Raw genomic sequence first — 27,682 nt, forward strand, 5'->3', positions numbered from 1 at the left:
TCCCCCCTATGGCCCCAGGCCTGGAGGTTTGAGGAACAAAGCAGGGACTCTGTCTCCACTTTTAAAATAACTCATCACCTTGTTGAACAGTTGTTCACGTTTCCCATTTTGAAATTGTGACTTACACATGCAGAGGACATACAAAATGTATATAGACACACGTGTGTATATGTGTGTAGGGGTCAGTGTAAAGACTCACTTCAATGTGGGCACCTGTGTTCACCAGTCAGGCCCAGCAGCCTGGAAAGCACATCCTCTGACAGCAAGTCCTCTCTGGAGGTGATGTGTGCCCTGACTTTTGTGACAGTCATGTCCCTGCTTGGCTTCACTGTTTAACTCCCAGGTGGGCACCTCTCAGCTGCAGCGCTGAGTTTTGCCTGTTTTGTTTCTGTCCGGGGGATTGTGACTGGGTAGGCCACTCCCCCTGCTGCTGGGGGACCGCCAGAGCTTGTGTGGTATCCTGGCTGCTCGGTGTCCTTGGTTTTGTGTGGATGGGCCACATTCATCCATTTTCCTGCTGTAACACATTCCAGCTTGGGGCATGTCTTGTGCCTCTTGTGGGTCAGGGGGTGCTCTTACTTTCCTGGGTAACACCATCTTTTCTACCATGGAGCATTTACGTGTGCCAGACCCTTGGATGAGCTGGGGAAACGAGGAGCAGTATTCATTGAACCATTATCCAAAGAAATCTTAGCGGCAAACTGACCCCTGCTGTGGGGGAGGGGCAGACTGCTTGAGAGGCCCAATGCGGAGGGAGGCCTGGCTGAGTTTGCAGAAGGTGGGCGGAGATGCCTCCCTGCCAAATGAGAGACACGGTGGTAGAAAGTGACCGATGGTCATGGGGTGTTAAGTACATAAAGCACTGCAGGTGGGAGGAAGAGAGTGTGCAAAGGCCCTGAGGCTGGAGGGGGTGATAGTCAGCTCTGGCTGCCATAGGACCATGAGACTGGGCGGCTTGCATGACAGATGTTGATTTTCTCACAGCTAGGGAGCCCGGAAGTCCTGGGTCAGCCTCTGGCAGAGTTGGTTTCCGCTGAGGCCTCTCTTCCTGGCTTGCAGTGGGCTGCCTTCTCATGGTGTCCTCCCACAGCAGAAAGTGAGCAAGCTCCAGTGTCTCTTCCTCTTCTGGTGTCGCCATCCCCGGGGCCTCACTAAACTTAACACTCCTCCTTACAGGCCCATCTCCAAGTATAGCCAGACTGTGCGTGGAGAGGGGAGGGTTCAACGTATGCATGTGGGGGACACAAACATTCAGTCCATAGCAGGGTTGAGGAGGATTTGAGGGACTGGAACATTCCTAGGGCAAGAAGTGGGGCAGCATTTGGGTTTTCACAGACTTAGTGATTTGAAACCACAGTCATCATTTCTTTACTAGGATTTCACAGTTTGGGCAGGACCCATAGGGACAGCTCTTTTGAGCTCTGTGTCACATCAGCTGAGGCTTTGCTCACAGTGGCCGGCAGCTGGAGGCTCAGCTGGGGCTGATGGCTTAGCGCCTTCCCCCTCTCCCTCCCCCTCTTCATCCTCCCCCTCCCCATCTTCCTCTTCTTCCTCCATGTGGCAGCTTGGGCTTCCTTTTAGCATGGCAGTCGGTTTCTAAGAGCAAGAAGGCAAAATCTGCCAGTCGTCTCAAAAGTTAGGGCTGAACCAGGCAGGGGCGTCATTTCTGCCGTGACAAAAGTCACAGAGTCCAGGTACAGCCACTGGTCACTCACATCACAGACCTTGTCTTTTTTTTTTTTTTTTTTTTAATAAAAATGGCATCTATTTAAGGTGTACCACGTGTTTTGTTGTACACGTATACAGTAAAATGGTTACTATAGGCAAGCTGATTACCAGGTTTTCCCTCCTCACATAATTGTCTTTGCTTTCTGTGGTGCAAGCCCCTGAAATTTCTTAGCAAATTTCTGATATACTGTCTGGCATTATTACCTGTGGTTACCATACTGTATGTTCGATCTCCAGACTGGCTCATCCTACAAAAACTGTGTTTTTTAAACTTGTAGAAAATTTCAAACACACTCAAAAGTAGGGGAAACAGGGTCAGAACCCCTCCCCAACTTCACCAGTTATCAACTCACCGCTTATCTTCCCTATCCCCCCCCCTTCTCCTTCATGTGATACTTTCTCCAATTTGTGAACAAAACAGTACATATTCTGAAAACACTTGTGTCAAAAGTGTGCAGCAGGGTGGGTTTCCTGCTGTGGGCCTCCCAGGAGAGATTCCGGTACCCAGTTCCAGCATGTGTGTGTGTGGGGGGGGTGAGTTCCCACAGTACCAAGCCATTCTCTGACACCAGCTGTGTGTCCTCGGATTCAGCCCCGTTCTGTCCCTCTCTACTGGGAGAGAGCCTCAGAGCCCCCAGGTGAGGTCCTCAGTTCTGCTCTCACCCCCACTTCAGACACCCGTTCGTTGCCAGCTTAGCTTGTTACCTGTGTTTCTCACTGCCTGGCTATAAATCAGAGGTTCCCGTGACTTCCCCCTCGGGTTCAATTAATTTGCTAGAGTGGAACTCTAGCTTTAGAGCCTGGCTGCTTCTAAAAGAACGTGACTCAGGAACAGCCAGGTCGGAGAGATGTACAGGGCAAGGGGACAGGGAGGGGATGTAGAGCTTCCCTGCCTTCTGGACGTGCCACTGTCCCTGAATCTCTGTGTGTTTACCAGCTGGAAGCTCTTTGAACCCCCTCTGTTTGGGTTTTTATGGAGGTTTCATTACATAGACCTGATTGATTACATCATTGGCTGTTGGTGACTGATTCATTCTCTAGCCTTTTCTTCCCACCCAGAAGGTCAGGAGGTGGGACTGAAACTTCCAACCCTCTGTTCTTGGTCGGTTCCCCTGGCAACGAGCCCCCATCCCTAGGTGCTTTCCAAAAGTCACCACATTAACATGAACCTAGTTACAGTGGAAAGGAGCTTATTAGGAATGAAAAGACATTTGTTTCACGTGAATTGGTGTGCTCTGAAGTGATTTCAGGGACTGAGGACTAGAGACCAAATAGTAGAACAAAACATGTTTCCATTGCTCTCATGGCTCAGAAATTCCAAAGGATTGGGGGCACCTGGGTGGCTCAGTCAATTGAGTCTGACTCTTGATTTCAGCTCGGGTCATGATCTCTGGGACCTGGGATCGAGCCCCAGGTCAGGCTCAGCACTCAGTAGTGAATCTGCTTGAGATTCTTTCACTCCCTCTCCCTCTGCCCTTCCCCTCCAGTGTGTGTTCTCTCTCTCTCTCTCTCTCAAATAAATAAATAAATAAATAAATAAATGTAAAAAGAAAGGAAGGAAGGAAGAAATTTGCAAGTTTTGGGGTGAGCAGGGAACTATGGACCAAGACCAAATATATATGAGAAATACATTTTGGTGATCTGAGTGACCAAATATATATTTTTTATTAATCATTATTTTGCACCTGGGTAACCAAGACCTGGATCAGGACCCAAACATGAGCAGCACCCGCAAACCCCCAGAGCCCCCTTCCATCACCACCCCAGGAAACTCCATCCTGACCTCTAACGGGATGGAAGGATGTGGTTTGTTTGTCTCCCATTAAGGGGCGACAGGAAATAGCCTCCTCCATGGCTGGTCCTGCCACTGAGCACTTACACTGCCTCTGGGAGCCTCAGTCCCTCTTCGGCAAATGAGGACCATGCCAGGCCTGCCAGCTTGCTGTGAAAATCAGTAGCACACGTCAGGGCCGGGCCCTGGGCTTGACACTGCGTAAGGACTGAGTGCTGGTTGTCTCTGCTCTTATTTCCCGTTCTGTACTGGCTGAGTGGGGAGATGGCCCATGGCCCTGGCAGGTGCTGCGTAGCTGGCTGAGAGCTGGGGACAGCTGGAACCTCCCAGACAGCCAGCAGCTAGTGATGTTGAGGACCCTTTATGGCATCCTGGAGAAACGTTCCTGCGCCGGGCCATCAGTTAGCTTGAAAGACAGCCTGGGTAGAATCTGTCATTGACACAGCAGACATAGGAAAGGACACGGGATGATCTTGTAAGATCAGCAAGTCCAGCTCCGTGAGAGAAGCCGTTCCTCTGGGCTTCAGTGCTGATGGGGCCATATGCAGCTAGTCAGTAAAATTACTGAAAAGGGCAATTTGAAGAAAAAAAAAAAGACTTTGGGTTAAGTGTGTTTTTATTAGCTCACTGGCAGTAAAATCCAATTTGGGACTTCCAGGGATTAGATTCCCGAATGTGCTTGCTCTTAGCCCTTTGCTCCATCAGACCCTGGGAGCCTGGCCATGGCTTTAAAGCCCTTCGCTGTGAGCAGTTTAATCTCCAAGTCCCTTTCCTTTGGCTTGCTGAGCGCAAAGGCACCACTGTCAGTGGATGCCGTGTATTTCACAGTCTCCGTGAAAGTTCAAGTGTGCGCGATACGATCTAATTGTCCAGTTCCTTGACATTCAGGCTTGTCTCCTTTGTAAAGTGGTGTAATTGATTTCTGGGTACTTGAAAATGGAGCCGGTAGTGGGCTCTATGCTGGAAATACCAAGTAGGGGACGCAGGAAGGCCGGCTGCGCCGTCCCCGCTCACTCATTCCTTCCACCGCTGCCTCGCAGCGCCCAGGGCACAGAGTTTTGGAGCCACAGGCCCCGTTTTGGGGTTGCTCCCTAACTTCTGGGATGTTCTAATCCTGGGAAGACAATTATAATCAAGGTGATGTGCCCTGGAGGAGGTTGGGAAGCCGCAAGCTTCCAGGAGGAGGTGGTTTTCAGGGTGGAGTTGTAGGTCAAAACCTGACAATGGGACGCCCTGGGGGCTGGACCTGGGAGCAGTCTGCTGAGGCTGGAGAAGGGCTCTCAGGGTCCTGGGGACCTCGTGGGTTCCCACATCTAACGTCCTCATGCGGATCCCCCATAGTGGAGGGTACTTCCTTGCATTCTAAGTGTGTGCTCTCTCTCTTTGCAGGTCTGAAGGAGAAAGTTCCCGGAGTGTCAGGTATGTGTTCATCAGCCTCCACTTGTGTGTCTGGGTCCGAGGAGAGGGCGGCTTCCAGAAACCATGTGCTTTGATTTCTCTCTGATGAGGTCTCACCAGGTCAGAGCCCTGCTCCCTTGCCGCCCCCGGCCCTGGTCTGCCCCCCACAGACCTTGGCCATGCTCTGTCTGCTGGCTTCATGTCCTGGAGCAGCAAGAGCCCTGGTTTAGGGTGCTGATTCTAGAGTGACCTTCCTGGGGGAGTCACCTGGCTTTGTGGTGGTGCTGTTCCCTCAAGGGCTATGGCGGTGTCTGGTTTGGCTAGACTGTGACTTATCTAAGACAGGAAGCTTCTCAGCTCAGACAGCCCCCTCCTGCCAGCCTTGACTGATGCAGTGTATCTCCATGGCACATGGAGAAGATGACGCTTGCAACTGAGACATGTCTCTCCCCAACCCCACCAGTGGAGGGTCGTGGGGGGTCATCATGGAGTGGGGTCACAGCTGGGGATACTGACTGTAGGACTGGTAGGAACCAGATCCCCTGGGTGCTAGTGCCTCAGCCCATGGGGCTGGGGCCAGGCAGGTCTCAAGGCTTGAGTTGCGGGACCAAGGAGGCCATGAGGGATGGGAGACGGTGGGCTAGTGATGAGGGTGGGAGAGGGGAGGAGAAGCAAGGAAGCCACTAAAGAGCCACAGGGATGCCCAGGCCCATTGGCAGCAGATGGGATTTCAGGTTTCTGGCTGGTTTGAATAGCACTGCGAGAGTGCTGGGAAGACAAGATGCTCATCCTGAGCCTGGAACTGGGAAATTCTGGCTTCAGTGTGGTGCTCTAAGCAGCCTGGGGAGAGAGAAATACAGATGGGTGACCGTGGCTACATCCTGGGGAAGTTCCGGGAAGCAGCATAGGGAGACCCCATTCTGTACCCGTGCACTTAGCTTTAGCTTAACCCAGGAGACATGCGTGGTGGTCCCAAGCCAGGGAGGCAGAATAGGGGGCTGTGGGAGAGCAGGGTCCCAGCAGGAAGCAGAGGCCCACTCAGGGTGTGGGGAGGGGTGCTGAGTAGAGTGTCATATGAGGGCTACCAGTAGAGTGAGGGCAGATAGCCACTGGCCTGAGAGGGGAGAGGAGATACATGTAGAGATGGAGAATGGCTGAGGCCAGGAGATGCTGGAAGAGGGGCAGCTGGGCATTCTGGAACCATTCCCCACCCCCACTGCCAAATATATGCAGCTGTGAGAACCAGGGAGGGTGCCCTTGGTGGGCTGATGGGGGAGGAGACCCCTTGAGCAAAGCAAGGGGCAGGTTAGCATGTACCTCACATTATATTTTGGGTAATGAAAATCAGATATAAGAACATGCTTTCTTGCTTGTCATGTTTGCATAAATAAGCAATGGCAAGAGAGGCAAGCAGTCATTAGAATGGTCCCTTGGGTGATGGGGAACAGGGCGGGCAGGGACAAGAGTGGCTGTGAGCCTTCTGCAAGCGCGTACTGTGCTGTTGCTTGAGCTTAGAACCGTGCAAATATATTCCCCACCCAGAATACTTGGTAAAAATAAAGAGCTGTCTTAAGACAGGGTGAATTACCAAGATGGGGTGAGCATCCTGTCACTGGGGTATGCACCAGCATTGGAAGGGGATTCACATGGGGAAGGGGGAGGAGAGGGCCCTCAGCCCCTTGCCTCTCTCGGCTTCAGGATCTGCACTTCCCCCTCTGATACACTCACCTGGAATTTTCTAAGACTGGTGGGCTTGCACCAGCAAACTCAGCCAAGTTCCTAATTGAATGGGTGCTAGGAGACGTGTGAGGGGGTGGATGTTTGGCCCTAAACACCCCGCCCACCCACCCAAGCCCCCGGGGCAATCAGGAAGCTGAGTTTTGTAGGATAGGTATTGGAAGACAGCCCTGAAGCAGGAGCGTGATTCCCCCACGGAGGGGGAAGGGTGGAAAGGACATTTTGGTGGGGGGAACAGCATAGGCAAGGATCTGTGTAGTGAGAATAACGAATGGCTGGGAACGGGAGCAGGGGACTGTCTGCAAATTGGAACATATGTTTGTAGCTCAAGCCAAATGGTTCTCGGCAGGACATGCAGAGATGAGGCAGGGAAGAAAACCGGTGGGAGTCCAAGCAGAGAAGGCTGCATCTAAGTTTTTCTAAAGGCTCCAGAACCCAACCCCACAGTGACTTCTACTCTGCTGCGTAGACTCTTGGGACAGGCCCAGAGACCTTTAGGACTCATGGTAGAAGCCACTGCTGGGACTTTAAGATGATGTTGTCAGGACTTGACTGTGTCTCTGTCTTGTGCCAGGCATGTGCTTTGCTCTCCAGGGAGCTGTCACCACAGGGGTCAGGCCTCGGACACATGTGCCACTCTCTGCTCACTAGCATGGGGTAGGCACAGGGGCACAGGATAGGAAGACCCCCAGATGGTTCAGATCTGACCCGTTCTCTGTACTTCAGCTCAGTACCCTCAGACAGCTGCAAACTTTGTTTCCCAGGGAAGAATGACCATGAAGCCTCTTCCTAAAGGGACCCTGGTCTTCTGCCAAGTGTTCGTGGATGAAATGCCCTTCCCCCTGCTTGTGCTCCTTGGCTTTCTGTGCTCCACTCTGATACCCATGTTCACTTTGATTTCTGTCCTAGTGACTTGAGCACTAAACCCCCCAGGAGGAGTAAGGAACCCAGATGAGGCTGCCCCCCCACCCAGCGTAGAGCACAGAGCAGGCACCAACAGGCTTAGTGGACTGAATTTACCTTGGTCTCACTGGGAACCCCGGGCACAATGCCTTGTCCACAGAACGGGCACAAATTACTGTTTGCTTAATTGGATTCAGAACTCATAAATATTTTCAGGCAATAAACTGGAAGGGGAAAAAAAAATTGGACCATCTACTCTGCTCCGTGGAGAACTCCCCTCTCCCCTTGCTTCATCCCCCTTTCCACTATAAACACCAAAATTCTTGGGGAGAGGGGCTACATTTGACTCAGAAAGGCAGTGCCTGGATTTCCTGATCCTAGCTGAGGTTTGGACAGACACCAAGAGCTGATGATCTTTGCTAAATGTTAAGGAAATGAACTTGAATCCTGAGAGACCCCGCCCACCCTGGGGTCCCCGCTGGGCAAAGTTTTTCTTTATGCTCCCAGGACACACACTGCTGCTGGCTTTCTGGTGGGCTGGCAGAGCCTCCCGGAGCAGCAAGGAGTGGTCTTTGCCAGGAGAATCCTGTTTGCAGTTGCGTGCGTGCTACTTTTCCCCGAGGCAAAACATTTGCAAGATCAGATGTATTCATTTTCCACAAATGAAATGACTCAGTTTTGACCATTTTGCAAACGTAGGACTTTGCTCCCTTATTCCCAGGGTGCGTGTGTCTGTTTTCCACTGCATTCCGAGGGAGGCTGTGGAGGCCCTCCAGTTGGAAACCTTCTAATGATTTATTGGTTGGGGGGAAGTGGGAAAAGAAGAGCTTTGCAGAATTTGGAGTTTGAAAGAATGAATAACTGCAGGGAGGGCCCAGAGAGGGTGCTGATTCTGTGTCTGAGGTATAAGGACTTTGTTCAGCACAAAAGCTTTTTTTTTCTTTTTCCTTTTTTTTTTTTTTTTTTTTTTGCCTCCCCGTGGTTCTCATCAACCCCCTGAAATGAACCCAGCCATGTTCAGTAATAGGAGTAAGTACCAGTTAATGATTGCTGGCTGTGGGTCAGGGTCTTACCTCACCAGCACAACCACCCCCCTCCTTCACGAGAGTTAGATGAGCCCCATTTTTTACACCCTGAGGCAAAGAAATACTTGAACAGCTCCCCTAGATAACATGGTTTTCAAATGCAGAGCCCTGATTTGACACCCAGACCTTTCTAGGTTGAATCACCTGCTGGTGCTCGTGGAATAGACAGATTTCCAGACCCTGTCCTTCTCCTATCTGACTAGGTAGAACCAGGGTGGGGCAGGGGACTCCGGATTTTAACCACTTCTTGCATGATTCTAACAGGCAGCCTGAACACACACAGCCTCCCTCCCAGTGTCCAGTGTCAGGCCGTGCCTGGCTTACAAGTGTGAGCTGACCGGTCCCTAGGAAGACTGAACGAGGCTATTCCCCTAGGTCGCCTCCCTGGGAGGAATCCTGAAACACTGACTGGCATTTCCCAAAAGGTCCCAAGCAGTGAGTTTCTCAGGACCCTGAGCAGCTGGTGAAACCTGAGGGCTGCTCGTCTAGCGTGGGAGCCGCTTCTGGAGAGGGTGGGCTCGGTTACAAATGTCTTAATTAGAACTAAGACGTGTAAGTGAAAGCAATTAGTCAAAATGAATCCATTTTCCTGTGAACATCTCCCATCACTCCGCACCAAGGTGAGGCAGACTTTGTAATTAACCAGGCCACCCCTCCCCCAACCCCAAAACGAGAATGTGCAATTTATTTTGTGTGCAAGGAGGTATGAAAATTGCCAAAGGTGGCAGACAAAGCCGGGCTGTTTGTGGGGCTGGGTAAACTGAGTTGAACTGTCACCTCCAGGATGCAATGAGAGCTGGCTGCAAATCAGGGAGAGGTGCTGGGGACTTCTGCAGCTGGGTCCCGAGGTGCTGCGCTAAAGGCTGAGCAGATGGCCTTGGGAGAAGAGCAGAACTTTTTCAGCACCATGGACAGGAATACAGGCACAGAGTTCAGAGGATTCTAAATTAAGCCTTGTTCATCTTTACTCTCTGTGTCACCATGAAGAAGACCCTGAACTCCAAGCCTCAGAGAGTTTGTGTTTTTTTTTTTTTTTTGAGCACCTACTGTATGTGTAAACGAACCCAAGTTCGTCTGCTTGATGCGCGGCAAAGACCATCAGGGGGGCATCGAGTACGCAGAAACAGCCAAACGGGAAAATGGGGACCTCAAATCTACCTCAAATCCACCCTCTCCCAGGAGGAGAGTCAGGGATGCTTAGGGTCAAGGGAGGAAGTTCTGGGTAAAAAGCTGCAGTTGCGCTTTTTCATCCCGTTAACCCTTTGGTTACTGGTTTCAGTCCCCACCGTCTTTTGACCGGTTTTCATCCTTGAGTGTTTTGGAAAGATGACCACTCTGGTTAATTCCCGTTGCAGTGGGGTGAAGACAGGGGTAGAGGAATGGAAGCTTTCTGCTGCTTTCTTTCTCTGGACTGTTCTTTAGTTCCACATTCAAAGCCAGCATTCTGCATTACTGGGACTTTTGTATTATGGTCAATAGTTCTTGTACTATGTTCTGTCTAGGGTTTTAGTGGAGGGTGTTGTGACCAAGTAGCATGTTGCACTCACAGACTGATTTCTTGGACCAGTTCCCCCTAAGTAGTACTGGTTTGGGGTCCGCTCACTGGTCTGCGTGGGGCCCTTTCCAATGTTCTCCCTTTTCCCAGATAGGAAACCTATGCATTCTCGTGATTCTGTTGGGATCTCGAGGAAAGCATATGACTTCCATTGAATGACCAAGGCATTGGACACCACTCATGGGATTTTTTTACTCCATTGTCACTCTGAATTATTAGTAGCAGTCCAAACCTAGGAATGATTTTGCTTATAGGTGTTTTGACAACTTCTGAGGCCTTTGGGCCCTGGGTGGCTCAGTTAAGCGTCAGCCTTGGGCTAAGGTCATGATCCTGGGGTCCGGGGACTGAGTCCAGCATCAGGCTCCCCACTCAGTGGGGAGTCTGCTTCTCCCTCTATCCTTCCCCCACTGCTCCTGATTTTTCTCTCTCTCTCTCTCAAATAAATAAAATCTTTAAAAACACACACACACACACACACACACTTCTGAGTCCTTCTCTGAACAGCATGGAAAAGCTTCAACCCAGCTTGAAAAGGGATCTGCCAATATTAGCAAACACCAGAATCACTTGTTTTTGGCATCATGGTAAAGGCCGCCTGTCGGTCTTCTCCAGATGCGGTGGCTGTAAGTTGTATACCTTTTAGAACTGGTGGGCCCTAGTCTTTGGATTGTTTCTAGCACAACTGGCACATTTTTGAGCAGTTCTCTGAAGATTGGAACCTGCAATATACTTCCAGATCCATTGAAGAATATCATCTTTCCCCTAATGGGCGCTTTGGTGATATGGACAAATATGAACTATTTGTTCCGTAAGATGTTCTGGGATAAGGATTCATTATATTTCCAGGCAATATTAGTGCCAGCAAGGTGTCCAAATCCCCATTCCCTAGCTCCTCTATGGTCTGCCAAGGAATATTGGGGTTGATACTTAGTTAAACCTATGTTTGGTCCTATAGCCATTATGGAGAGTTTTGGAGTCTTTGTATGGGCTGTCAATATGGATCCGTTGGGCAGTGATCCAGTTTCTGGCAACCTTTACAGTGCGCAATAACTCATGGGTCACCCCTGCACCCAGCTCTGTGTTGTCTTTGATCTGTGAAACAGACCTCATCCATGTACATCTCCAAGTCTGGATTGTCCAATAGCAGATCGTCCAATCAGGGTGGCTGCAATAAGTTTGTTCAATGATCCATGTGTCTCCAGTGATTTTTCCTAGTGGCCCCCAGAGCTCAGGCATGAAGATGGTTTCCACGTGGGCCACTGTGGCAACTTTCCTCTGAGATTTACCTTGGGTTGTCCAGCTTCAGTTTGTAGGGTTTCTGGAAAAAGAGCAGTTTTAGTTCTCAATGATTCAAGTCAAGACAGCGGGAGAGAACTGGAAACCTCAGTTTTGAGAGTCATAGTCAGCTATTCAAGGAAACCAGAAGAATTCAGTACCCAGCCCAGTTTTATGGACAACCAACCAACCCTCAAAGACACCAGAACTAGAATCCAGTGTGTTACAAAGTGTGTTACTGAAAGAATTTCTTTCTCTAAAATCACCCTTATTTCCACTAAAGAGAGCCAAATTAAGACAAATTCCTTTGTAAAATAGGTCCAGTTTTAATAAAGTTGGCCTATGTACATAGGTAAAGAAACAATGGTGATTGCATATAGGTTCTTGTTTTTGTTTTTAATCTGCTTTTCTAGAACATTTTTTTAACACACTGTTTTAAGAATTTACTTATTTAGGGGCACCTGGGTGGCTCAGTGGGTTAAAACCTCTGCCTTCGGCTCAGGTCATGATCTCAGGGTCCTGGGATTGAGCCCCACATCGGGCTCTCTGCTCAGCGGGGATCCTGCTTCCCCCTCTCTCTACCTGCCTTACTCCCTACTTGTGATCTCTCTCTCTCTCTCTGTCAAATAAATAAATAAAATACTTTTTAAAAAAAGAATTTACTTATTTAAATAAATTCTACACCCAGTATGGGGCTCAAACTCATGATCCCAAGATCAAGAGTTGCTTGCTTTACTGACTGAACCAGCCAGGCACCCCTGATGGAACTTTATACCTATAGATTTGGGTGGATTACTCTCTTCTCAAGGTCCCCAAAGTATCCTAATGTTCTTGCCAGGAAGTGACCTTTCTTAATCACCTGGAAAAGCTGCTGGAAACTGTGTAAGCAAGGTATCCAGCGATTTTTCCAAAGGGCCTCATTGGCTCCATAAAGCCATCCTCAGTGCCCTAAAGCTGTCTGGTCATATCGGAGTCTATGCACATCTTCTTCAACTATGACATTTCCAGTCAGAGCTTTGGGAATATGACCAGTGTTTCTAACTGTGTCCTGTTACAAGGAGAACAGATGCTTTGACCTTATGCAAATAAATACATTGCCCTGAAAACCATAAAAAAAACTCACTGAGAGTTTCTGAATTCTGATGGTATCAGGTAGAGAGAAGGAGATAAATGTTTCATATCTGTTTACAAATAAATTTTTTTTACCAAACTTCTGTAAGTCATAGACAGACTTAAATCCAGAAGAGCAAACATTGGAGAACTAGCAGTGTTTTGTTTTGTTTTTAAGATTTTATTTATTTATTTGACAAAGAGAGGTCACAAGTAGGCAGAGAGGCAGGCAGAGAGAGAGGAGGAGGAAGCAGGCTCCCTGCTGAGTAGAGAGCCCAATGTGGGGCTCGATCCCAGGACCCTGAGATCATGACCTGAGCCGAAGGCAGAGGTTTTAACCCACTGAGCCACCCAGGTGGCCCGAATGAGCAGTGTTTTAAACAAGTCTGTTTAAATGCAGTTTCCCCATTAGTTCTGGAAATTCTTACTCGGTTTTGCTCTACAACCTTAAAGGAATCAGAGACCTGTATTTGTCAATACAATAGAGCTGACAGGGAAATTCTGTGACACACAGTTCTTCAGTAATTCAAATTACAAATCAATTACATTATACCAGGACATATCAAAGCCTTAGGAATTGCATAAAATTTCTAGAACAGTTAGCTATGGCACTCACCCATACAATTTAGCCTAAGAAGGTTTATCATTCCTTGTGACAGTGCTTCCCATGTGACTGGACATAGCAAATGAACAAGCCTAATTATCCAGAAAGACTTCATTTTGAAGTTGAATTTTTTTTTGAAGATTTTATTTTTTTTGAGAGAGAGAGAGCTCAAGTGAGTCCACAAGTAGGCAGAATGGCAGGCAGAGGGAGAGGGAGAAGTAAGATCCTGCTGAGCGGGGAGCCTGATGCGGGGCTCGATCACAGGACCCTGGGATCATGACCTGAGCTGAAAGTAGATGCTTAGCCAACTGAGCCACCCAGGCACCCCTGAAGTTGAATTTTTGGAAGCTTGCCAAATATCAGGAGATTTTAAAGCACAGGGGTAAATCAGATTATAGATCATTATGAAACACAACACTTGACTTAGCCAAGGGGGCAAGAAAAGATTCCCAAGGTAAATGCAGAAGGTTTTGGAGCTGTTAACAAACCTTAGCTCTCTTAATAGGGAACAGACTCAAGTTTCCTAAGTATTCAAAGAATTCACAGAGACAAGACATAGAAACTTTGTTTTTCTAGGCCGATTAAAGATAAAGAAAAACCTTTGTTTATAATTTAGACCAATAATCTAAGAAAGCCCCGTCATATGAACGGAGAGAAAACCCACATTCCAGTCTTCCACTGATGTACTTCTGCTATTAAAACTCATTCATTGCAACAAGATGAATTTTTTTTTTAACTCTCACAAGGAATTTATTTTTTTTTTAATTTTTTATTTTTTTATAAACATATATTTTTATCCCCAGGGGTACAGGTCTGTGAATCACCAGGTTTACACACTTCACAGCAACAAGATGAATTTTTAAAAATTTATGCAGTCCCTCCTTTTTCCTCTGTGTCATCACCCACATTGATATTGACTGATTTTGACAAGGACATCCAGGGCACTACATAGATCTAAGTTTTCCTGATGGGTGTAGGGATATGCTGACCAGCATCTCCAGCTGGGCAAAGGTCTCCCAGCTGTAGGAATGCTGCCAACAGTCCTCAACTCTCAGCCGCCACTGGGGATGGCCTTGACTACAGACAGCTGCCTTGCCAAGGGCATGCCTCCTTCCCAGGTGGTCACATCCAAAGACCGTTTTGAAGATCCAACCCCTTTGACCTGAATTAAGATGTCTCTGAGGAGCAGTCCAACTTTTGGAACTCCTCATAGAGCCTTCTATGGCTTCTGTTGGTGTGGAATCACTGCTCAACTTCTGCCCCATCTTGTTCTCTTGCTCTCCCTTTGCTTCCACAGATGTGCATCACTCCCTCATAAACTCTATCTACGTGCTAATCTCCATAATCTCAGTCCTGATCATGCATAAAACTCCTTCCTAGAAATTCCCTTCTCATCAACCTTCTACAAATATTTTTATTCATTCAGATATGAAATATATAAATTTTATATTCATTCAGAGTTTGCCCTAGGTTTTCCCTCTTTAAATAACCAGTCTCACTTTCCTTGCATACAGACTTATTTCCCGTATTTTTCCCAATGGTCTCGATTACATTTATTAAAATTATTTACATCTGTGTATTTGCTCGTCGATTACCCATAAAGCTTCCAAGGGGATTAGACAAAGCTCTTTTTTCTTTTCTGGTGAATTTTGCAAGGGAGATGATATCAACTTGCTTGACTTTCAATAAACACAGGCAGAATAAAACTTTTATAACGTTAGCAATTCTAAGGGCATATCCATTTAATTAAAAAAAAACAACCTTAAGTGAGCTTTAATACCAAATATTTTCCAAGATCACATGAATCTGAGAAACAATCCGGGTTTGTTTCTATCTTTCTGAGTTTTAGAATGCCCAATCCTTATTTATAAGTGCTTGCCTCTAAACCAATTAAATAGAGCATGTTTACAAATTAATTTTAACAATCCTGGAAGTAGAGAAAATATCTCACATTTACAACATATATAGACACACCTAAAAATACACAAATAAGAGGCAGCAAAATTTTAAAGACCCAATTTCCAAATAGCTCCCTTTTATAAAACATATCTAATTGCAAGATGGTATTATAGTCTATGGATCCATTAATTGGTCATTTTTCTCAGGAGTCTAATGAATATTGTGTCCAAGCAGAGTTGCAGAAAAAGATTGCCCAATTCTGGAGCTGTGGACCGAGGCTCTTAGAAGGGGTCCATATGTGTTCAGCCTGATTCTGGAGGTGCTACTGGTCCTCTCCTTACACAAGAAAGAGAAGGATTTCATAGGAGCCAGATTCGAGTCACTGAGCACAGAACTCATCTACCTGATGTTTTATTTTAAGATTTTATTTATTTATTTGACAGAAAGAGAAAGAGAGTGCACAAGTAGGCAGAGTGGCAGGCAGAGGGAAAGGGAGATGCAGGCTCCCTGCTGAGCAGAAACCCTCATGTGGGACTCCATCACAGGACCCCGGGAGCATGACCTAAGCTGAGGCAGAGGCTTAACCCACTGAGCCACCCACGCACCCCTGGCCAAATATTTTACAGAAATCTTCTAGTGACTGTCTGGAAGTGGGCCAGAGTATCTGGGGGCGTCAAAGTAACACCAGCCTGATAGAATTATTTAGGTAGTGTTCTTTCCCTTGAATTTTTTGGAAGAGTTTGAGAAGACTGGTGTTAATCCTTTCAGTGTTTGGTAGGATCCACCAGTGAAACTGTTGGAGCCAAGACTGTTTTTCTCAAGAGGTTTTTGATGACTGACTCATCCTTACTAGTTTCTAATCCATTGCAGTTTTCTATTTCTTCGTGATTTGATCTTAGTAGGTTTGATATTTCTAGAAATTTGTCTGTTCTGTCTGGGTTCTCCAAGTTGTTAGAGTACACTACGGGTAGCCCCTGATCCTTTCTGCATCTGTAAGCGTCCATGGTGACATGGTCTTGCAGCCTTCTCTGTGCTTCCCACAGTCCGGCTAGCAGTCTGCCAATTTTGTTGATCTTTTCCAAGAGCCAACTTCTGTGTTTATTGATTTTCTCTTTCGTTTTTCTATTCCCTCTTTCATTTATCTCTGCTCTAATCTTTTTTTATTTCCTTCCTTTTACTAGCTTTGGCTTTTTCTAGTTTCTTACGTTGCATAGTTATGGTGTTGACTTGATGTCTTCTCAATTTTACTTTTAGAGAGTGAGGGGACAGAGGGAGAGAGAGAGAATCTTAAGCAGACTTCACGTTCAACAAAGAGCCCAGCACAGGACCCAGTCTCACGACCCTGAGATCATGATCTGAGTCGAATTCAAAAGTCGGACTCTTAACCAACTAAGCTACCCAGACTTGATATTTTTTTTAAGATTTTACTTACTTATTTGAGAGAAAGAGAGAGAGCGCGCACGCACAGTGGGGAAGGGCAGAGGGAGAGGCAGAAGCAGACTCACCGCTGAGCAGGGAGTCCGATGTAGGGCTCGATCCCAGGACCCCAGAATTTTGACCTGAGCCGAAGGCAGACGCTTAACCAGCTGAACCACCCAGGCGCCCCGTCTTGGTTTTTAATGTAAGTGTTTATGGCTATTAATGTCCCCCATATCTCTGCTTTGTTGTTCTCTGTGAGTTTTGTTGCGTTTCATTTCCTTCATTCCTATTTTCTGATTCCCTTGTAATTTCTTCTTTGACACGTTGGTTCATTAAGAATATGTTTTTAGTTGTCACAAATTTTTTGAATTTTCTCCTTTTCCATTTGTTACTGACTTCTGACTTCATCTTATTGTGGTTGGAAAAGATACTTTGTATGCTATCTATCTTATAAAAGCTACTGCGGCTTAACCTGTGACCTAACACAAGGTCTGTTCTGAGATGGTCCTGTGTGCACTTGAGAAGGACGCACGTGTTGATGCTGGGTGGGGTCCTGTGCCAGTCGGTTAAATACGGTTGGGCTATCGTGTTGTTCCAGTCCACTCTGTCCTTACTTACCTTCTGTCTGATTGTTCTGTCCATTATTCAGTGTAGGGTATTGAAGGCTCCAACAATTATTTTAGAACTGTTTTTCCCTTCACTTCCGTCAATTTTTTCTTCATTTATTTCGATGGCCTCTCATTAGGTATGTAAATAAATGTTTATCATTTATCTTCTTGGTGTGTTGAACTTCTTAATTAACATACGGCCACCCTACTCTCTCTTTTGGTGACTCTTGGTGACACCTGCAGGGATTTCTGACTCAACTTTTTCAACTTTTTGTGTCTTTGGATCTCAAGTGTGTAGACAGCAGATAGTTGGATCATGTGTTTTTCCCATTCTGCTAATCTGTTGAATCTATTTGCATTTAAAGTTATTATTGGAGCACCTGGGTGGCTCAGTCGTTAAGCGTCAGCTTTCAGCTCAGGTCATGATCCCACGGTCTTGGGATCAAACCCCACATCAGGCTCCCTGCTTGACAGGAAGCCTGCTTCTCCCTTTCCCACTCCCCTGCTTGTGTGGGAAGCATGTCTCCCTCTGTCAAATAAATAAATACAATCTTTTTAAGAAAATAAAGTAATTACCTCTGTCCTTTTGCCTTGTCCTTTGTTTTCTATTTGCTTTTTGTCTCTCATTTTCTGCATGGCTGGGTTCTTTTACATTTAGTTGATTTTTTCGTGTAGTGAAACATTTCACATTCCCTTCTCGTTTCCTTTTGTGTACGTTCTATAACCTCTACGTATGTGATTACCATGGGATTACACTTACCATCCCAAAGTTACAGCACTTCATGTCAATTTATACCAGCTTAACCTCAATAACATGAAAATTCAGCTCCTCTACAGCCCTGAGCCACGCCTCTTTCAGTTATGGATGTCACAAATTACATCTTTATGCATTGTGTGTCCAAAAGCATAGACTAATAATTAGGTTTTTAAATATATCATTCTTAGGGTACCTGGGTGGCTCAACTGGTTGAGCTTCTGGCTCTTGATTTCAGTTCAGGTCATGATCTTCAATCTTCACTCATGAGATTGAGCCCCGTATCGGGCTCTGCGCCAGCATGTAGTCTGCTTGAGATTCTCTCTCTCCCTCGTCCCCTGTCCCTCCCCCTGCTCGCATGTTCTGTCTCTCAAATAAATCTTTAAATGTGTGTGTGTGTGTGTGTGTGTGTGTTTGTACATATCAGTTTCTTAATATAGAGAACAAGAAGTAGAGGTACAAACCAAAGTTATAACAGTACTTTCATAATTATCTGTGCATTCATGTTTACCAGACATTATTTCTCCATAGTTTCGAGGTATTATCCACTGGCCTTTCATTTCAACCCAAAGGACTCCCTCTCCTGCAGGCCTGGCCCAGTGTTCAGGCCAATTCTCCTTGCTTCAGTTTCTCTGGGAAGGTCTTCATTTCTTCCCCATTTTGGAAGGACAGTTTTGCCAAATGTAGGATTCTTGGTTGACACCTTTTTCTCTTCGACACTTGGAACACCTCAACCCAAGCCTCCTGACCTCCCAACCCAACTCACAACCTTTTTGGTGAAAATACAATGAGAGCAATCTTCCTCTGAGTTTCATAGATAAATGTGACCCTTAATGCATTTTATGCAACAGAATGTCTTCCTGTACTATGGTGATGTCTGTTAAGTTGTAGCATCATTTTGACACCAGGGTTTAAACCAAAGAAACTAAGTATTTTAAGTGTAGACGTGATGAGGTCTTTAAACGCCAAAATTGCAGTTGTTTTTTTCAAACTAGAAATGAAAAGGCCATGGAAATGTTCTATAGATTTTTATTTCTCATAAAGTAAATGTCAATCTTGAAAAACCCACACAAACACAAAGATATTTAGAGGTCCTTTTTTTTTTTTTTTTTTTTTAATTTTTGAGTAAAGCAGTCTTGGGAACAAAAAGTAAGGAAACCAGTATGGTTTTATATCTAGTCGTGACTGGTCTGTGACTTAGCCTGGGTTTGTGGTCTGTGTAGCCTAGGAAGCCATGGTGACCTGACTGACTTTGACCCCAGTGAACTTGTTTCCTACCTTTTTTTTTTTTCATTTAATTTTTTTCTTTTTTCTCTACTCTTCTCAATTTTCTCTATTTTCATTTTTTCCTCTTTTTTTCCTTTTTCTCAATTTCTCTCCATTCTCACTTTTCTTTTTTTTTTCATTTTTTTGTCTTTGTTTAGTATGAGCGTTTTAGTATGGTTGGCATAGTTGATATTGTTGGTGTAAGCATCGTATAGTTAGTATTGATAGTATGATATTATATTATTGTATATATATAGAGAGATTATATATATATACTAATTGTATATTATAGTATAATATTATATTGATAGAATGATGGTAAGCGTCATATAGTTAGTATTATTAGCATAGTGAACATAGTTGGCACTGTTTGTATTAGCATATTTTGTACAGTCTGTATTGCTAGTTTGCATACTTAGTATTGTTAGTTAGCACAGTTATTATTGTTAATTAGCTTAGTAAGCATAGTTCGCATTACTATTTAGTACTGTCAGCGTAGTTAGCCCATCAGCAGCTTCGCCACCATGAAGTTGGCCCAGTACATCCCAACCAGGACAAAGGTGACTGTGAAGGTCATCGAGAACACCCAGCAGAATGCCACAGGCCTCTAGGGACTTCTCTGTGAACCCCCGAATACTGTAAAATCATGTGAGGTGATCCACACCAAGAAAACCTTACTCCTCGTTGGAGAATATGTAAGCGGGGACACCTGTGTGACTCTTAAGTGCACCTCATCCGAGTGACCCAGAAGGGGGCTCCAGGTCAACTCTGCTGGCTGTTGTCAGGCGGTCAGTGTGGCCACCAAAACAGTATGGTTGCCAGAGATCTGAAGCTGGAGAACATGCTTTTTGTCAATGAGTTGACTAGAAAATTCGCCAAATTTGGCCTCAGCATCGAGTTTGCTGGCTACAAACTCAACACTTTCCAGGGCAGCCCCCGCTTTTGCAGTCCCAAGACATATCCTGCACTGAGAACACGTTTGCCCTCCTGTTGGGTGTGTGGGGTCTGGGGGCGGGTTTATATTGTTTGGTCCCTGGATGCCAGCCTTTTGTGGGGGAAGCTTTCTGGGAGCCGCCAAGACTAATAACTAAGCAGGGAAGGCTACATTCTGGTATTTCTGTCCCTCAGATGTGAAAACTGCTTGAGAAAATGTGTGACCCGCAACCCCAGCCAGAGAGAAAGGCTAAAACATTATGGGGGACGTATGGGTAAATATGGGGCAGGGGGAGCAACTCGGGCCTTGCAGGGAGCCATCCTGGGATGACAGAGACCCCGGGAGTGACTCGGGTGATGATGAACATGGGCTATGGGTGGAACCTGACTGGAATGCTGGAGTCTGGCTTTTCCACTTGCCCCATCCTGGAGGAACCCCACCCCCACCCACAGGAAATGGGAGGAGGCCTTCCAGATGCAAGGAGGCTATGCACATACAGGACAGGGGTCGGGGGAGGCGGGCTGGGGGTGGGGACCAGCAGCCCTTATTTCCAGGCCACCTTCACTGGTAAATTTTGCTTGCATCTGCAAACATAAATGTCTCCCAGCTCAAGGCCTGGAAAGCAGTCCACCCTGAGGCCAGAACATTCTGCCTGTGTGACTCTCTCCTCCTGTGAGTTCAGGGCCTTGGCCGCTGGGCCTCTGGTTGCCTCTGGTCTCATTAGTCCAAGAGGTTTCTCAGGAAGGGCCCTCATGGTCTAAAGAGTGGGTGACCTGTAAGCAGGGAGCCATGTGATTGTCTTTCACTGTGCAAGACACCTCTAGTTGCATATGCACGTGGGCTCTGGGTAGAGAGTCTCAGAGGCAGTAATAGGGTCCACCAGCAATCTGACACCCACTGGTGGGTTTTTGACTGGTTTCTGAATTACAGACTACTTAATGTGGCCTGTCTGATAGATGATCTCTCCTAAAGCATGCACTTGGGGTAGGGAATGGTCAGTGGTGGGAGACAACATTGAAAGGGAGGTGGCAGACATGTTATGGGGCTCCTCGTGGCACTGTCCACTACTCCAGGCAGTCAGCCGACTTTGACCCAAGTATGTGGCCATCAAAGGCTGCAGAGTTCCCAGCATCTTCTGAGGGCAGGCTGGTTGGGCGACCAGACTCTCTCTCTCTCCAGGATGAGAAGGGAAGTGATCTGTACTTCTGGGATGTTTCCTGGCAGAGAGAAATCAGGCCCTTTCTGCTTCTCCCCCTGCCCATCTGTTGGGAACATGCACTCCATCCTGGCCCATGTGGACAAGGGCAACTGGTCTGGGATGACAGGGCATCAAGGAGAGGAGCTTCCTGAAGCAGCTCAGCCCTGGACTATGAGTCTCTAGACCAATCAGGAGAGAAATGCAAAGTTCCATTCGCCATTCTCAAGGGGGGAGGGGAAGAAACCTTTGTTACAGCAGCTGAACCTGATCTTAACCAAGACAGCGGTCTTGAAGGGCACCCTTCTGTGTGGTTCCCTTGGGTCAGGCTGCTCCCTGAACCATGGCTGTCTGAAATTTTTTGCCCTTACTTCCATGGGGTGATGCCTAAGCTCCGCTCCAGCCCACTCCTCTCCACAGGTGTGTCTCTGGAAATGCATGACAATCAATGCTCCCAATGAAAAAGAGTTGAGCTAATATCTTCTAGGGGCTTCATCTTGTTCTTTATTCCCACAATCATAGATCCCCGCGCTCTTCCAAGATGCAGCTTGTTTTGAAATACACTGTGATGACTCTTTCCCTGCTAATATCTGCAGATTCTAATTAAATAACTCCGGGAACAGGCCGTCTCACGCATGGTGTAACTTGATTATTGCTAGAAAGATGAGCGTGGAACTGACAAGTTCCCCGCTAAGCTGACAAGTTTAAAAGCTGAATTTGAGAAACCAACCGAATTCCACGCACAGTAGGGAGGTAGAGCCCGGGACTCGGCCTGAGCTCTCGGTCTGGGGAGACAGATCGTGACAATTTCCAAGGGGCCTGGTTCTTGTCACTGTAATTTCTTACATGCCCTCCACTCTTAGGGAGCCTGCCATTTTGTGGGGAAAAGGAATTCTAATCATATTAACCTTGTTGAAGATGTCACAAGGTATATACCTTGTTTGTTTGTTTACTCTGAAGTGTTTGCAAAGGGTCTTACCGGGCTGATTTAAAATAAAGTGTATTAAGAGAAAACGTGAGATTCAGTAAAGGTTAAAGATTGGGAGATGATGTCATTGTTACAGTCCCAAGAGGAGGGGCATTCCACACCCCACATGGTCCCATGGAGAAACCCCAGGAGAAGGGACTTTTTCATGGTTCCTGCAGGAAGGAACAGGCAAAGGCAGGGCTCGCAGGCTGGGGATTTGCTACTAGGGATCATTTCAGGACTCTAGCGCATGGAGACCATACCGAGTTGTCCGGCATTAGGTCCTGGGGTGATTACAGCAGGTGGATAGTGGCCCGGAATAGGAGAGACTGATGGAGAAAGGAGGTGGTGGGGTGTGTGTCCCAGATTGATTGGTTTGTATTTGGAGAGGGGGCCCCTAGAAGGAGGATTCTTCCTGGGTTGGGAGGAGGTGGTGACTAGCGAGAAAGGCCAAGTCAAATGACTCAGAACAAGCCATGTCAGGCATATGCGTGCAGGGTTCCCTCAGCTCACTTGTCACCTCCTCCAGAGGGCCTCTCCTGGCTACACAGTCAGGGAGGCTTGGGGTGGGGGCTGCTGGGCAGCTGCCCCTGTACATGGTGTCTCCCTAGCCATTACCCACTTCCTCGGTACAGGGCATTCGGGCTCCCGCCCCTGCTAGACACCCAGCCACAGCTCCCCCGGCAAAGACATATGGGATCTCTTCACCAGCCACTGTTGCCCCAGCCCAGTGCCGACTGGCCCCTAGCTTGCTCCAGCAGCACGTGGCACTCCTGCGCTTCCTGAGTCCCCCTGCTTCCTCCGTAGCATGTGCCCCTTCTCATACACCGTGCTCACTCTCTCCCCTCCACAGTGGTGATGCCGCAGGAGCAGCAGAGCTATTGGTTTTTGGCTTTTTGGGTGGCTTGTTTTTTGGTGTTTTTTTTTTGTTTGTTTGTTTGTTTTAATCTCACTCATTGTTGTTCCTACAGCCTAGGTCAGTGCTGAGCACATAGTAGGAGCTCATTAAGTATTGAATAAACAATTCTTATGAGTTCCCAGAACATTCTTGCTTGTAGTCTACAACATGCATTCACCCAGGGCAGGCTGGTTCCAGACACCGGGGTACAACAGTGGCTGAGGCCGGCAGAGATCTCTGTTCTCATGTAGCTGACAGCCTAGTGGGAGAGATGAATAAAAAAGATGTAAAATAGGGACGCCTGGGTGGCTCAGTTGGTTAAGCAGCTGCCTTCGGCTCAGGTCATGATCCCAGCCTCCTGGGATCCAGTCCCACATTGGGCTCCTTGCTCAGCAGGGAGCCTGCTTCTCCCTCTGCCTCTGCCTGCCACTCTATCTGCCTGTGCTCACTCTCTCTGTCAAATAAATAAATAAAATCTTTAAAAAAAAAAAAAAGACATAAAATATACACAAAGCCAAATATACAACAGCCAGCCACACAGTGGAGAAAAATAAAGTCAGAAAGAATGTTTGAGCAAACTCCTAAAGGCATTTAGGAGGAATTAGGAAGCAGGCAACACACTAGGCAGTGTTCTAGGTTGCAAGGACAGCAAGTGCAAAGGCCCTGAGGCCGTAGTGGGCTGCTTGTATGAGAGTCTTACTTATTAGTGTAGATTCTTAGTTTTGTCTTGAGTCTATATTTTGTTCATTTGGTAATTCTTGGTTTCACCTGTCTAACTAATTAACCTGAGTCTGGGTTATCAATCTGTTGATCTTGGCAAGTTCTCTTCCTGTGGTTTAAAGTGAAAATGGGTGCATTTGGGTCAAGTTAGCACATGTTTACTGAGTGGCTTCCCTGGGCCCAGCTGTGTTGGGGATCAGGAAGCTGTGAAATAAACATGATGATCTCTGCCTTGACAACCCCAGTGAATAAATGTCCCCAATGTCCTCAAGGCCCTTCCATTCTGCCCCACCCCATTTAATCTGGGTCAGGGGCTCTGACCCTGATGTTCTGTCCCACCTTTGTCCCCTGTGTCCAGCTCTGCCTATCTGGATGACTGTGACTGCCTCCTCTCCAGGAAGTCCCTTTTGGTGAGGAAAGCCACCACCATCTGGATCCTCGAGCTGGAGGTTGCTTTCTCCACTGTACCCCTCCGATGCCTGCCACCCCATGATCCCACCACTGTGAATCTCCCCACCAGCCTCTTCCTCTTTCTTCAGCCTGGGGTGGCACACCAACTGTCCCCTCTTCATAAACACCCAGGAGGTGAATACAAGTACCTATGGGGACACTAAGGCTATTTAGAGGCAGTGTCCTAGAGCAGAGGACAGATAAGGGCTCCCAAGCAGCCAGCTCAGGCTATCATGGTAGTGAGAAGACCATAAAGACGGTAAGGCAGTTATCACACCATGATCCCTCCCGATCTCGGGTGCCCTTCATTTTCAGCCTGGCCTGGGCTGGCCACCCTTCCTGGCTCTGTTAGGTGGATGCCCATTCATTCATTCATTCATTCACTTATTCAGTCATCATATATTCCCATTCATTCACCGTGGCTAGATGACGGCTCATCCATGGAGAGCCACTGCAGATGTCAACTCCTCCTTGAAGCCCTTCTTGATTCCCACCCCCTCCCACAGCCTCCTCTGGCCTCACCGAGACCCCCCTCCCTCAACTCCGGGCTGTGACCACCCTCTGAGTTCCCTTTCAGCCTGTGAGCTCTGTAAGGGCTCTAGGCCAGATGCAGAAAGGGGCTCAGGAAAAAAGTGAGGACAGTTTAGACCCTGAATAGACAGGCCGCGTGTGGGTCAAGTCCACCCCCTCCCTCCCTCTAGGACCAGGAGGGTTCCATCATTAATGGGAACTGAGGGACCTGCTCTTATTCCCATGCTCATCTAGACCCTTCACAGTCTGGATTTTTTTTTTTTCAATTTTAATTTATTTTAAACTTTGAGGACATGTCATGGTGGTACCTCTCAGTAATGAGAAACTTAATTATCACTTCAAGGGCGGGAATCCATCTGTTGTGCCTGAACTGCCACAGGACAATATAGAAATGCAGGATGTTGTGGAGAAAGCTGGGGGCTGGGCCTTGGGGCAGAGCTGCCGGGACCTGGGTCGCGAGCCAGGAGGAGGTGCGGGTCCAGGGTCTTCCACAGGTGGGGACAGGGGCACCCAGTGTCACCTCTGTCACAACCTGATGCTCCTGCCTAAACGCATGAGCCCCATTTCCCCCACGGTATCCCACCTCCCAGTATTTGCACAAGCTGGGCTCTCCAGTGGGAATACCTTTCCTCTCCCCACCAGGCTTTAGGACCCTGCTCTTTGCATCTGTTGCTCATCCTGCCTGTCCACTGCCCCCCACCCCGGCCCGTACCCTGACGCCCGGACCCCATCTATACTTAGCTCACCTGATCGTAATGCCCGAGGATAACTAGTCTCCTGCATGCCTGGTCTGCTCTTTGTGGGACAGCTTCATAGACTGGCAGACTGAAACTCTAAGACCTCGAAGTCTGTGTGATCTGGGCAAGTCCCTTTTGTCACCACAGATGGGTCTGGCCCTGGCCACGTCACACTGCGCTACAGGAGCTTGCGGGGCTGGACCCTTGGGCTGGGTGTCTGCTGCTGGGTGCTCTTAGTGCTGACCTTGGGACCACGGCCCCCCAGAGCAGGAGTCTGTTGCAGACGATGCCCAGGCCCACCCTCTCTACTTTCCCAGAGCCGTCATGACACATGTCAGTGTCCCTCAGAGAGGTGCCCGCTATCGGCACTGGGAGAGTTCCCTGCCCGACAACCAGGAAGCCATAAAAGGGAGGACAGGGACATTTCCTGGGTGCCAGGCTGGGTTTGAATCCTTGCTCTGTCCTTGGGCGAGTCCTCCTGTCCGCACAGGGCTGAAATCAGCAGCTACTTCATGAGGCTTCAAGGAAGATTAAATGTGCCAATATGTACAGAACCCTCGAAGCAGTGCTGGCAGGCAGGGAGCACTGTGGCAACATCTGGACTAGACCTATTCTCTCTTCTCCCCTCTGCTGGCTGAGCAGGAGATGCAGTGGGGGAGGGCTTATGCTGATTCTCCCGGCCACTCAGAGCCCTACAAGCGGCAGTGCTCAGGCTGGGCCCTGTCCTCTGCCCCTCCTGGGAGTAATCATTCCCTGCTCCTTGGTTGCTAGGATCCCGGCTATGCGTGCACCCCCTTCAGGGGCCTCGGTGCCTTGCCCTGCTCACCCAGGGCTTGTTCCAGCATCCTTGCTCCCCACACCTGAGTGCCCACACTGAATGAATGCTGTGTGGGCTGTGAGTGAGGGAATTCTCACGCTCTGTGTTTCCTGGACAGTCTGGGGGAGCTCCATATCCCATCCAGTCCCCACTCTGAGAACCCAAGATGGGGACAGGGTTGGAGCGTTCACTCACATGCTAACTTGTTCAAAAATTCTGCACACCTACTTTGCAACTGTGGTTACAGTGGGGACAGAGAGTGCAAGGGAACACAGGCGAGCTGGACAGAAAGTACACATTCGGGCTCAGCATGAAGAGGGAGTGAGCATGCACCGGGTCTCATAGCCCTTCTCAGCCTTGCTTTTCTCATCTTTAAAATGGGGACAGCAAACCCTTCCTTACAGAGCTGCTGTGGAGGTGAGCGCTAGCCCAATCCACTGTCAGACACTGTCCTAAGTGTTTTAAACAAAGAACTCACTTATTCCTATGAAAATTCTAGGAGGTAGGTACGAGTAGGTACACCTTTTCTGCAGAGGTAGGTACGAGTAGGTACCCCTTTCTGCAGATGAGGAAACTGAGGAGTGGAATCACAGAGTCCAGGCTGTCTGGATCCAGCGTCCCGGTTCTTGGTCAGTCTTTGCTGTGGATGTCCTATGTCTCTGTTTACCCTTCGCTGTGACCCGTAGCCACAGCCTCACATCAGCATGGTTATTTGTGTGGGCCACTGTGGGGGCTCAGGGGATGTTTTCTCTGAGTAGTGCTTTCCCATGAGGCTAGCAGCTCAAGGGACTGTGGTGTATACACAGCTGGACACCTAGGCCTATACCCAGGCTGGCCACCTTGCAGTCGATGTTTGTTGAGTGGCTATCTGAATATCTGCATTGTGCCCACCATCTTGTCTCCACTGTGCTCCTGGCTGCATGGCTGTCATCTCTACCAGGTCCCCTGCCAGTGACAGCCAAAGGGACTGGAGCTGCTAGGCGAGGGACAGAGAGCCTCAGGGAGATCTATGGCTGCCCTATGCCTCTCCTGGACTACCTCAGGCCAACTCAGAGGGAGGCCAAGCCAGCTTCTAGGAGGATCGGTGCACTTTCCTATGCCGGGGGGTATGCAAGTAGGTGTCAAGGGGTTATTTCCTGACAATGACTTTGCATCCGATGGGGCACTGGGAATCAGGCTGCTTTCAAAGTCTCTTCCAGGCCTGCACCTTTGAGCCAGCCCGTGGGGTCTGCATTATAGCACAACTCCCTGCTCTGCGAACTTGGGCAAGCAGCTCCTTCTCTGGGCCTCGTGTCTTCAT

At 48.0% G+C, this 27,682-nt stretch overlaps 1 protein-coding gene across 4 annotated transcripts in view; it reads left to right on the forward strand.

The window, feature by feature from the left end:
- The window catches only part of IQSEC1 (IQ motif and Sec7 domain ArfGEF 1), a 372,144-nt gene that overhangs the window by 117,967 nt on the left and 226,495 nt on the right, over positions 1 to 27,682 (forward strand). For all 4 annotated transcript variants that reach the window (XM_059161876.1, XM_059161871.1, XM_059161872.1 and 1 more), the window contains exon 2: positions 4,910 to 4,939. In XM_059161876.1, the coding sequence (XP_059017859.1) occupies positions 4,910 to 4,939 (30 nt within the window). The remainder of the gene's footprint in view (positions 1 to 4,909; positions 4,940 to 27,682) is intronic.

This window comes from Mustela lutreola, chromosome 2 (assembly GCF_030435805.1).
Source record: "Mustela lutreola isolate mMusLut2 chromosome 2, mMusLut2.pri, whole genome shotgun sequence".
Classification (NCBI taxonomy): Eukaryota; Metazoa; Chordata; class Mammalia; order Carnivora; family Mustelidae; genus Mustela; species Mustela lutreola.